The sequence below is a fragment of the Nanorana parkeri genome, unplaced genomic scaffold (genome assembly GCF_000935625.1).
Source record: "Nanorana parkeri isolate BGI_ZX_2015 unplaced genomic scaffold, ASM93562v1 scaffold224, whole genome shotgun sequence".
In the NCBI taxonomy this organism is placed as follows: Eukaryota; Metazoa; Chordata; class Amphibia; order Anura; family Dicroglossidae; genus Nanorana; species Nanorana parkeri.
The window spans coordinates 1,554,009-1,566,726 of record NW_017306492.1 but is presented as its reverse complement, the minus strand read 5'-3'; the positions used below and the strand labels follow the sequence as shown (position 1 = coordinate 1,566,726).

At 39.0% G+C, this 12,718-nt stretch overlaps 1 protein-coding gene across 1 annotated transcript in view; it reads left to right on the top strand.

Annotated features, from left to right (window-relative positions):
• Nucleotides 1-12,718, top strand: part of COL4A3 (collagen type IV alpha 3 chain) — an 89,989-nt gene that overhangs the window by 52,790 nt on the left and 24,481 nt on the right. Inside the window, exons 21-33 of the mRNA XM_018556079.1 lie at nt 982-1,035; nt 1,128-1,226; nt 2,400-2,453; nt 2,822-2,920; nt 4,295-4,348; nt 4,429-4,482; nt 5,107-5,160; nt 5,859-5,912; nt 6,043-6,087; nt 7,106-7,204; nt 7,711-7,818; nt 7,918-7,971; nt 11,488-11,541. Of these exons, the coding sequence (XP_018411581.1) occupies nt 982-1,035; nt 1,128-1,226; nt 2,400-2,453; nt 2,822-2,920; nt 4,295-4,348; nt 4,429-4,482; nt 5,107-5,160; nt 5,859-5,912; nt 6,043-6,087; nt 7,106-7,204; nt 7,711-7,818; nt 7,918-7,971; nt 11,488-11,541 (882 nt within the window). The remainder of the gene's footprint in view (nt 1-981; nt 1,036-1,127; nt 1,227-2,399; nt 2,454-2,821; nt 2,921-4,294; nt 4,349-4,428; nt 4,483-5,106; nt 5,161-5,858; nt 5,913-6,042; nt 6,088-7,105; nt 7,205-7,710; nt 7,819-7,917; nt 7,972-11,487; nt 11,542-12,718) is intronic.

Genomic DNA, 12,718 nt, shown 5'->3' with positions numbered 1-12,718 from the left:
GCTCTCCTGATCTGTGACAGGAGGCTGAGCGGTGCGGGTTGGAGATATGCCAGCTACTCACAGTGCTAGGCCGCCTGTGACAGTTTCTCTCCTCCCCACTGGGACACAGAGCAGCACCCAGCTGGGAGGAGAGAAAGAACGGATGCACCGCTATTTCGGCCAGAAAATGGTACTATCTGCATTTTGCCAAAAGTGCCAGTTTCGGCTGATATGTTGTGGTGGCTGATATATTGGTGCATCCCTATTTTTTTCCTTATATGGCCACAATGCAATAATTTCCTAATATTGCATTCGACTTGAAAAGAAAATATACTAATAATGTATTTTGCTTCCATTCACGCAGAACAAATGTACATGCAGTTGCACAGGACGAATGGGTCTACAAATATTCTATAAATACTCCCCTTAAAATATATAAACGAAAAATAATATATTACATTTTACCAGTTCTTAGATTTCGTAGATGAATTTGTTTTTCCAGGCTAAGTACATATTCTGCAAGTATAGAAGCATACGTGTTGATCCTGATAGAAGTCCAGTATCTCTGCAACTTACTTTGTGCTGAACTGAAATCACAAACAATAATGAACAGCTTTCCAAGCTATCTTATTTTCCTACTACTTTTGTGCTGCACAGCACAGAAGTATTAGGAGGTTTTTGAAGTTAGTTATACACCAGTTTAGTGCTTGCTGCAGGGTTTATATATTAGCGCAAAGTATTTACATAGTTTAACATCAACATGAATTCATTCAGAAACTGTGAAATAAAGGTTTTAAATTCACATAGTGTAACACTGTAATGTTATAGCAGAAGACAATCATACACATAAAAGCACACATATGCACATTATGTCAAATTAAAAAAATCTCTTGAAGGGGCACAAAACTCATAAGCTTAGAATATACTAAAAGGAGCTTATTTGATGAATATGTGAACATTAGAAACTGATGTCCAATTTACAATTTTTTTGTGACATTATAGGGTACACCAGGCTACCGGGGTCCCGCAGGTAGCAATGGAGCCCCAGGTGAAAAGGTATTTAAGTTGATCCTTCTAAGTCTACTCTATTAATTATGAAATTATGTTATAGTGTTTGAAGCCATGATAACTATATGTTTATAAATTAGGGACCTGCTGGAGAACGTGGACAACCAGGCACCGCTGGTCCAAGGGGAAGTCCTGGTGAATCCGGAAGAGATGGAATCCCTGGACCACCAGGAATGAGGGTAAATATCAAAGTTCCTTTTCCTACATTATGTATTTAAAAAAAATCATCATTTAATTTAATGCTTGAGTCGATTTGTAAAATGAAATATATTTGTTGGTTTATGCTGGTCTAGCATACAAAGGCTGTGTATATTGGGAAATAACATAAACACAAATGGTGGTTAATACTTATGCAGATATCCCTCCTGTTACTTCATAGGCTAAAAGCTTAGAAATTCACCTAACTGGAAGCTGTATATTGTACATTTGACACTGTCTGTAAATCTGTATGGTTATTATGGACAGCTGTTAATGTCACATCTATCCGTCAAATCTATCTGTAAATCTGTTATGTTAGTTGAAAGTCAATGTGTACTTCTTGGTTGTTTGCTGACCTACCACCCAGATCTTCAAGAACACTCCTAATGTAACTCAAATTGTAAGAAAATAGAAGCTTTTTAAAATGTTGGCTCATGTGACTATATCCATGCTTTATGAAGGTTGAGGTGTTTTAAAGGGGCGATTAAAATACTTTTTGATTTAAATGTCACTATTTGATTTTGACAGTGAGAAAGGCTAATAGATTTATGATGATTTAACATGAGGGAACACGTAAGTACTGTATTACCTTTGTTATCAGGGTAAGTGCTGCTATTACCATTGTTATACTTTGTGTACCCTGTTAAAACTATTTTCACTTTGATACTATGTACTTCAATTCTTTGACAACCCTAAGTTGTTTCACCTTGTTCAGTTAGAGTGCTATAGTGGATGAAAACAGCACTCTCATTGGACAAGGGGATGGCAGTTTGCAGGCATTTATCCTGAAATTAGGAACATCGAGCCCCTAATAACAAAGTGAAACTAGTTTTAGAGGGGCACACACAGCAGGATTGTATGTGTAACAGTGCTGATAGCAGGCACTTTTTCTTTGAAGGCCTTTTCTGATATAAAGTAGTTATAGACATAAAAATATTTTCATTTTTCAAGCATGGCTTCCATGCCTGAATGCTTATCAATTAAATTATCAATTATATTTATGCTTGTTATGGAGATTTGTTTCTATGGTTTGGTTCCTGGTAATCATTATTTGAATGTAATGGACATTACTGTAATACTGTAGGGGATGGCACAATCACATTTGTTTAATTGCCTCTATTGAATACTAACTATTGTCTTCTTCTACACCGTAGGGTTCTACTGGAAGTCCGGGTGGTCCTGGATCTGATGGCAAACCAGGACCCCAGGTAATTGTTCAAACAGTATAACATCAGTTAAGCCAAAAAAAGGCCTAATTGAAGAATATAATATGTTACAAAAAGTTATCAGTTATAGTAAATACAGAAAAACTAATGAATTGATAACTAATGTTGTTCAATAATAAATTTATGGAAAAAAACAGTAGATTACTGTTTTATATATTGATGTATCTTCTGTTCTTTAATTTTATAAAAATTGGCAGTGTTTGATTATTTTGTCTGATTTTTTGGATTGCTAATGGTCACAGTGTGTAACTAGTGTTGTGCAACATTAACACGTGTTATATTTTTTGTCTGTTTTGAAATAATATTGTTATGTATATTCACCATTTAAAATATTCAATCTTCTATGTAAGGGTCCTGCTGGAGAATCTGGACGATCTGGCAACCCTGGTCCATCAGGGCCAAGAGGTTCACCTGGCGTCATGGGTTTTCCAGGTCCAAAGGGTACTGAGGTTAGTGCTTTCTAAGATTCACGCAAATACATGCATGTCATAAATACAGAAACACTTAACTCAAAACTAATATTTCCAGTTTGCATTGCTGCTACCAAGTTGAATCAATATGAGGGTTAATCACTTACCTGCTGAAGCTTCGGCTGATCCTTCAGATCGCTTCAGCCTCCAGAGCCCTTCGGTTCAGTCAAACTGATGGGCTGCTGTATGGGCTATTCGCAATAGCCTGTACAGCAGCCGAGTGGCTCAGCCAAGCCAAACACACATGCTTTGGCTCGGCTGAGCTGTAGTGACAGCCGAAGCGGGGAGAAAGGTCGGCCAAAGTGGACTGTTCTCCATGCAAATGACAATTAATAAGAACTAAAGGGCCTGGTATAACTTTTGGGGTGAACCCCACGCATTTTTTTTAATAGGGGTCCCTCCTAACACTCCTACCAGACCTAAAGGGTCTGTTATGGTCTAGTATGGTATGGTTTACTTCTTTTAATTATTTCCTTAACATTTAAAAAAAAAAAAAAAAATTAAATATTTATTTTTACTTAAATGTTTTCTATTCTGGTCGCTACCTCAGAGGTAGAATAGCCAAGCCAAATGCTGCTTGGCGGCATTCGGCTATTCACTCACTGCTGTTCGGCCCCTATGAGAATAGGGGTGAACGGCAGTGAGTGAACTGCTGGAGCTTTGGCCAAGCTGACTTAGATGTTGGAACGGCTGTGACTTCCGTACAGCCGAACATGCAGAGGATGTTCGGCTGACCAAAGCCATCCGAAGGCAGCCAATGTATGGCTGAAATCAGGCGTACGGGGCCCCTATGAGAATAGGGATGAACGGCAGTGAGTGAACTGCTGGAGCTTCGGCCAAGCCGACTTAGATGTTGGAACGGCTGTGCCGAACGCCTTCTGCACTCCAGCTCAGCCGAACATGCAGAGCATGTTCGGCTGACCGAAGCCATCCAAAGGCAGCCAATGTATGGCTGAAATCAGGCGTACGGGGCCGAAGTGAGTAGCCGAACGCCGTTCAGCTCCGTTCACTTCGGCTCAGTTATACACTCGGCTGTCTTCAGCAGCTTAGTGAATAACCCTCTATCTATTTGCCTTGGAATCTCTATTGGCAAGGTATCACCATTAGAATTTCCAGTTTTTCCCAGCCACCATGGTGGTTAGAAAGTGGAATAAACAATACAACTTGTAAACATAGTTATAGAGGACTAACTCTTTGGCCTTATAGAGGGGGAGCACAAAATCTTGCAACTGGATTCTCTGACATATTTCAAATGTTAGTGGGCTATTCTACCCATTAGGGTCCTTTAATCTGCCAGTATTGGCCATAACGATATAAATCACTTCTATTGTAACCATGTGTGTTTTATTTCAGGGCCAACCTGGTAAAAATGGAGATAGGGGTGCTCCTGGATCTTCTGGACCACAGGTAAATGTGGTGCAGTTTTTAATAATGTTATTCCCAGTGTTCTTATTCATATAATCTAATATGCCTTTTGTATTTATCAGGGTCTTCCTGGAAAGAGTGGCGAGTCAGGAGGTCAGGGCCCTCCAGGTGCTGCAGTAAGTACTGTGATTAATATATTAAACATGAAGGAACACTTTTACATGCATTTCTAAAGTACAGTCAATTTGAAAAGTCAATTGCAAACAGCTTAAAATACCACCTAATCTTTTTCATAAAAGGGTAAAATAACATTACACACATTGTACTTACATTTCAATTAAGCCTTCCTGAAATAAGAAAATACTATGTACTGTATTGTGTGTGTAATATATAGTTGACAAGGGTATCATGGTGTTTCTGCAATCAATTTTTTTTTCAAAGGGTGAACAGGCAAGATATCCTTTGGTATTCAGAAATAAGAAGTACAGGATATTTTTAGGTTTACAGGAATTTAAGTTTGAAGTTTAGAAGGGCTGTAACTTGCATCAGTACTTTGACCTTGGTCTAAAATGTTACTGTATGTTGTTTTGAAAATAAAGAGTGTTTCATTAAATTCTGCTTAATAAATATTCTGGACAGAAAGTCAATGGACATTAATATTGAAACTAGAAATGACATTGTAGGAAATACATTAAAATATTTTGTAATCAATTAATTGGAAAATAACAAATTATTAACTGGTTTTAAATGATTACTCAATATATGTTTGCTATTGCTGATATGCAGTTTGTCTTTTGTAGGGACCTCCAGGTGAGCGAGGAGAACCAGGAGCAACTGGACCTGGTGGATTTCAGGTAATAGCCAGATCTTTTCTACCTGCTTAGAAAATCAAATAATTCTACAGGTGCCAACTGTCCCAGGCTTTTAAGTAATATTTATATTTTTTTAACACACAAATAGGTATATATCTCAGTGATATTGTTATTTCGTAAACTTATAATTAATATTCGATTAGCTTAAGGCTTTAAAGGCATGGTGTGAATAAGATCTAGTCAGACTAGTATGTAAAACAAATTCTCTTTTTATATAAAGCACAAACAATATGTTAATATAAATTCCCCATTAGAACAATGAAAGTCAGTTTAATTGACATTAAAAAGTCAGGCCATCCAGCCAGTACTGATATTTTGAATCAGGCATCTGATATCTGGATGGGTCTCAATTGAGCAATCAGTACACTAGAGGTCCCAGTTCCTCCTAAAAAAACATGGATTCCTACTTCCTTTCCTGCTGAACGTTAATCCTTCTGCTATTATATATGTAAAATGAAAGTTTAACTTCAGCAAAAATATTTTTATAAAATTTCGGATAGTTTTTGTTTAGATATATCGTTTTTTTTGTTGACAACAATACTTTTGTGGGAAACAATAATCAGAATTCCGAAAACTTTATAAAATGCGTTTACACGTGTCATTGATTTCAATAGTTTATAAGATAGTGTGAATCTATTTCTTTGGAATTTTTTTACATTAATTATATATTATTCTGACAGGGTCTACCAGGAGCTCCTGGACCCGCTGGAGAGAATGGAAAACCTGGTGAAGCAGTGAGTTTCTCTTTCCCCTCCCTATTATGCTAGATATATGTTTACATTATAGACTTATTTCAATGAATGTAAGTATTGGTGTATCTTGCAAAAACGGCTTTATAATAAATATATCTAATGTTACTTATAGGGACCTAAAGGCGAAGTTGGTGCTCCTGGAACCTCAGGTGGCAAAGTAAGTTCCAGATTCATGAATCCTAATTAAGCTTTTTTAAGGCTGTATGTCTGTTAGTTGGTAGTTAGTGCCATTTCTATGGAAATGCATATTTTATTTACCTGAAGCTTGCTATTGCTTATTTATCTTAGCTGTCACTTTATGCTAAAGTCACAGTCGATGCTTTCATTGCATTCAATTCCTAAATCCTATTCTATCAATTGTACTAGGACAACTGGTAGCATTTTAGGGATATCCAGGGGATACAAGCAGGGCCAGATTTGCTCTCTCTGCTGCCCCAAGGCCAGGTTATTCAATGCGCCCCCCTACCCGCCAAACCACCCACCATGGAGAATGGCAGACCTGCAGGCTGCATACAAGTGATCTCGTCAACATCGCCAAGATCACTTGACAAAACAAGTGGCGGCTTCCCCGCTGTACATTTAGCTCTGCTTGTCCAAAGCAGGGCTAAATGTAGAAAACAACTACCCGCCCAGCACCCGGAACTGCATGTCCCGGGCATCGGGAGATAGGAGTTCCACACCCCTGCTGCCCCTCTTCTCCCTGCTGCCCCAAGACCAGGCCTTGTTTGGCCTTGTGGGAAATCCGGCCCTGGATACAGGTAGAATATGAGCTTTGGGGGGTTACTGAGTTTTAATTTGTAAAAAAAGGCTGCCAATTTGGAAATGAGTACATGCTCCAGAAATGAGAAACTTGTTTTTATGCTTTTTGGGGTTTGAAGCGAGGCACTTCCTATTTGCTGTCCAGTGGCAAGGGTCCTCTCAGGATCCAGAAAAGGAGCGATATCACTGCAAGGGAATGGTAGAGTACCGGCCAGCAAGGGACCATCTTTTGGGCTGAATTAGCAATGCCCTGCACCAGAAAATATTGCCGGTGGGGGAACTGGAGGCAGAATTTTTGTTGAGTATAACTTGTGGTGGGAGGTGGCTCATATTTTGTGCAGAGTGGGGTTTTAAGTATACAGGTGACATGTTTCACTGCAATATAAATGTTAAATAATTAATTTTCTCCTTCACAGGGGGAAAATGGCATTCCCGGCGAAAGAGGTCTACAAGGTTCTCCTGGATCTCCTGGTACTAGAGGTGCTTCTGGGCCTCCAGGTCCAGATGGTGGCAAGGTAATAGCAAAAAAAAACTATGTAGAAAAAGTTACTGTTCTTTCAAAAAAATTACAAGGTGGAGTAAAATCATGTTTGGATGTTAGGTATGGGTAGTTTCACATTTTAGTTTACTGATGTTTGCTCTTGATAGCAGCAGATATAGTTTAGCTATATAACCAGGGATGGGTACTTTAGGTACTTTCTGATCAATTTGAGTCCACTTCTGTATATGGCATATATGGGGTATGGAAAATAATTATATGCATTTTAATCCTGTTGATATTGGCAATTCAGCAGTGAGGGCTTTCATTTGCTAATGTAAGAATACCAGCACTTAACCAACACATACAGTAACCGTATGCTCTATATACAGTATAAAATAATGGAGCACCCATTTAGTCCATTTTGTTACGCTCTTTAAAATGAAAAGAAACATTTTACCAAAAAATGATTTCTCCGGGGGACAATTTGGCTTATGTTAAAAAAAAACACATTTTAAACTCGTTGATTTGGAATACACACAGGGACCTGCTGGACCACCTGGGTCTGCTGGTGGAATGGGACCACCTGGTCTTCAAGGCATGCCTGGAGAAAGAGGAGGTTTTGGAAATCCTGGGCCAAAAGGTGAAAAGGTCAGTATCCAGCTTTAATTTCTGTATTGGTTTATCACAAAGTACAAATGCATGCAAAATGTTTTGTCTTCATTTAATAAAATTATATTATGTTTTTAGGGAGAACCTGGTGGGAAAGGTTCAGATGGATTTCCTGGAAAAGATGGATTAAGAGTAAGTTTGTGTAGCTAAGTATGATGCATTAGCTTATAGGAAACATTGTGCCATATCTGCTTAGGTGTGTGCTTTGGGTCCTACACAAGTAAAGGATGTTTAGTTTGATGTCATTGACAAAGTACACATTCAAAAAAGAAACTACCCATGAGACCACCTGATAATGGTGACAGTTTCAAAGCAATAAATACATTAAAAAATGTGAAGGTAGCAACAACATTGTTGAGAAAGAATACAGTCAGTCTTGCAGCTCCTCTTAGCAAAGAAAGAAAGAAAGACATCAGCATTAGACTAGCAAACACAAGGGAAGAAGAGCACACCAACCTTGTGCATAAAATATTTATTAAATAGATTTAAAAAATGTTAATTATAGAACTAATTTCATCTGTTTATTTTATTGCACAAAGGTGGTACTCTCTTCTTCCTTTGTGTTTTCGGTACTTATCTTTATTTAAAGATGCAAGGCCTGGTGAATGAAAAACGTTCTAAAAAAATACTTATTGTTAGATACTCCCATTTTGCATTCTCAAAATATTGTAAGTGCAAATGTAAAAATAAAAATGGAAGGACGATTCTGATTGGCAGCAAGTGGCTAAAACAATACTAAGGCTCCATTCACATATAGCGTTTACATTTCCCATGTGGTTTTCCATGCGGAAGACTGCATGGCACGCAAACACTAAAGATTTTACAACTGCATGGATTCTGCCGTTTGCGGCTATTACTATAGCCGCAAACACGCGGTATCCCCCCAGAAATTCACGCTTGTACTATTTTGCAGGATGCTCGGTTTCACACCACACCTCCACCGCAAAAGTCTGAACAATGCACATTAAAGTGCATTGTTTTTTATGTTTAGAGCGGTTCCCGCATATTCGTGTAGCCAAATACGCGCAGACAACCGCTCCTGTGTGAATGGAGTATTACTGTGTTTACATATTTGCATTCTAAGCCAGGTTGAAAAAGGACACATGTTCATTGAGTACAACCAAAAAAATAAATACCTTGCAATCCTTGGAACCCTAAACCTGTAGTTGATCCAAGAGCCAAAACACCCTTATGAAGCATGGCCCAATTTACTCTAACAGAGAAATAGTTCCTTTGTGATCCCCAAAGGCAATCAGATACTCCCAATATTCCAAAATGTTACTTTTTAAATATTAGTAGCCATATGTATTTTATTTGAACTCCTCTGAACTCTTTCCAATTTCACAGCCGGTTAACTGATACTTAAAACAAAACTACATGTTCAAGATGAGTTCTTGCTAATGCATTCTATAGGGCCAGTATTAGTGGGATAATTTACCAAATGCAAATAGGCTGTTCACTTTGCAAGGACATTTTCCCTTAGCTTAGTAAATGAGGTAAAGCTTGAGTATTCTTTGCACCACATTCACTGGCCAAGCTAAGGGAAAATTCCCTTGTAAAATGCATATCGCCACACAAGGTGAACAGCCCATTTGTCTTTAGTAAATCAACCCCAATGTCTCTCTCTCTCTTGTCTGCTCCAGAAGCTGACAATTGGCATTCATGCTGTTGGTAATTGGATAATGTACCAAGACACACAGATCCTTCTCCATTACTGAATTACCTAGTTTGATACCTCCAGATTTTATGACATATGATTTACAATGTTCTTTGTTTATCAACACTTAACTTAATTTGCCATGCAGTTGCCCAATCAACCAGTGTATCCATGTCAGCTTGTAAGATATCTAACAAGAACTGCATTCTCTTACAAAGCTTTAGCAAAGTCAAAATATACTAGATCCACAACTACTAATTTGCCTAAATTTCTGTTTAACTATTCATAAACTAAGGTTTTTGTCTATTGCTGGGTATTACTTATAATATTGTTTTATATCATGTACATTTGTATGTGGTCCTTTGCCAATCCCCGAAATATCTTTCCTACAACAGAAGTTAAACTCAAAGGTCTGTAATCACTGAGTGAATCCCTTTTTAAATATACATAGCACATTCGCCTTTTCATGAATCTATTGATACCAAGGCAGTAATTAAGGAGTAACTTAGAAATGTCTTAGAAATAACTGTGTTCAAGATTTAAAGTAGAATTAACCTTCATTTTTTTTGCATATCTCTACTGCTAGCAAGCAGTATAGGTATGCAAAAACATAAAAACATTTTTAAAAAGTTACCACATTTTTAATATTTGCATTTGGTAAAAACATTTTTAATAAGTTAAAACGTACCTGTGTCTCTGCCACTCACTCGTCCAAAGTTCTGAAGATTCTCAGGCAGCAGTGAAGGATCATGGGGCAGGCGCATGCGCAGTAGAGATCTTCGGATAGGGTAAGTCAATACAGGCAACCCGGCAGCGTGCACCCGCACAGACTCAGTGGAAGACACAGAAGACACAGCAGACAGCGCTGGATCAGAGACCGGTACCAGTGCTGGAGGGACTGGAAAGAAGATGATAATCAAGAGGCATCATTTAAGGTAAGTCCTTAAAGCAGCATGGGGGGGGGGGGGGGAATTCCTGGGTACAAGCCATCTGGTCCAGGTACTTTATTCACAATATCTTCCTTGAATATATAATTGAAGAGTGACTGTGGTGCTTTTGCAATCATGTTAAAATCATCATTGTACGTAAACACCACTTTCCTGTATATGCACCAAACCAAATAACATATTTAATAGTTTTGCTTTGTCTGTAACCAACTCTGAGGTAATATTGTTTAAAATGTTTTTCATTCATAAGCACCAGAGCATATGCACCATAGCAGTATATCTAACTAGTAAACTTGAAATTATGAATATTTTTGTTAGACATGCAGAAACAAGACAAATAAAGAGCTTTCTAGTATCCTTCAGGCCCTGTTCACTCCAATGCTTAATGTGGGGTACATTCATGCATAAAATGCATGTTACTTGACATCCCATTGTTTCCAATGGATCATATATGCATATATGAATTGTGGCATGTCATAGATAATAGTTCGGGTACATTTTTAATGCGCATTCATGGGCCCATATCACTTAATGGGAGTGCATGAAAACTCATGTACCATGTGTTGCAAAAGAATGATTACTGAGACCGACCCTTGATCCTGGCCTAGCTACATTTGAAAAATGGCGTGTTTTGTTCACACCTTCCTAAATCCCGAGCACATCATTCAAGAAAACACATGATACAAATGCATGTAGATGCATGAAAATGTGCACTGGAAAATGCATGAAAAAAAACAAATAAAAAAAGTGCATAGGTGTGAAGCCAGTAAGGCATAAAAGAATACAACAAATCCACCCACAATATCTACGTACTCATAGCATTATTGGTAGAGCACATAAGCAATGTTAATCACTTTGAACTCGCTGAGGCGTCTCCCTTTTTGTGATACAGATGTACATAGTAGACTGCAGAACCCCAGAAAATAATATAATTGATATATTTGGTTTAATGTACACTGTAGCAGCTTAGTACTGATAGATTTAGGGACAAATAGAGTCAAATAATATACTAGTATTAATAGTTTTTATTTTTGTTATATTTAGGGATCTGCTGGCCCCATTGGTCCTCCTGGCCCTGCTGGTCCATCTGGAGACAAGGTAATGTAACTGTGCAAATTTGATTTCTTAATTTTTCTTTTTAACTATTTATTGATCTTAACCGTGTCTTATCTAGTTTAAATTGTAATCTGTAGGATATATATTTGCATGCAAATGTTTTTTTTTATAGGGGAATTTTAGAAAAAAAAACAAATTTCAGCAATAAATAAGTAATAACAATGTCTTCCTACTATTGTGTCTGTTTTATTTTTGCATCAACTGTCCGGAAGAGGTCCAGTGATCCATAACAGTTTTCAGCTGTTACTATCCAAAGGCCTTCTTGAGACTTCTGAACATTTTCAAAAATAGTTTTGCCATACCTTTTACCAGCATAGGTACCAAAATGGTAACAGTTTGTTAAGGGCTTTTGAAGTTCAAATTAAAAGGAAAAAAAAATATTGAGTAGACTTAAAGGAGAACTATGGGGTCAGTGCTTTTCCCCATAGTTCTCTCCAGGGTCACGGTAGGACACAAACTAGCATCCTCCCGTCACCCAAAGCTCAGTATACCAGGAGCTACAGCTCGCCGTATACTGAGTTCGCCCCAGCCGGGACGGATCCTGACATTACTGTCGAGATCCACTCAGCTGCGTGATTGACAGCTGGCTCTGCCTGTCTAGAGGCATAGCCAACTGTACAAGCCCCACCCCCTGTCCGTTCCGCCAGTCAGCGCTGGAGGATCAGACAGGGGAGGGGGGAATCCCTGCAGGGAGCCGTGAGTGACAGTTACGGCTCTCTGCAGGGACATGATCGAGAAGTGAGCAAGCGACGGTATGTGTTTGCTCACTTCCCGATCTATTGAGCCGACGTATGACAGTTTCATTGTCACACGTCGGCTCGAACTATGAGGCTGAGTGATTTTCACTCACCTCATAGTTCTCCCTTAACCACTTGCCGTCCGCCCGTTGTAAAAAAACAGACGGACGGCACTGCTGCATTGGCGGGTTGCCGTCGCCAGACGGCATTTTTTTTCTGCTCGTGCGCGCCCCCTGGCGGGGGCGCGCACGGGCAGAAAAGACCCGACCAATGCAAACACCCGTTACCGGGTGTTTCACATTTAGGCGATCAGCGGCTCCATAGCCCGCCGATCGTCTATATGTGCTCATTTCCAAAGCCCCCGACCCCTCACCTTGAATCCCGGGATCCGCTGCCCCATCTGCGGCCCGGGACCGGCTCGG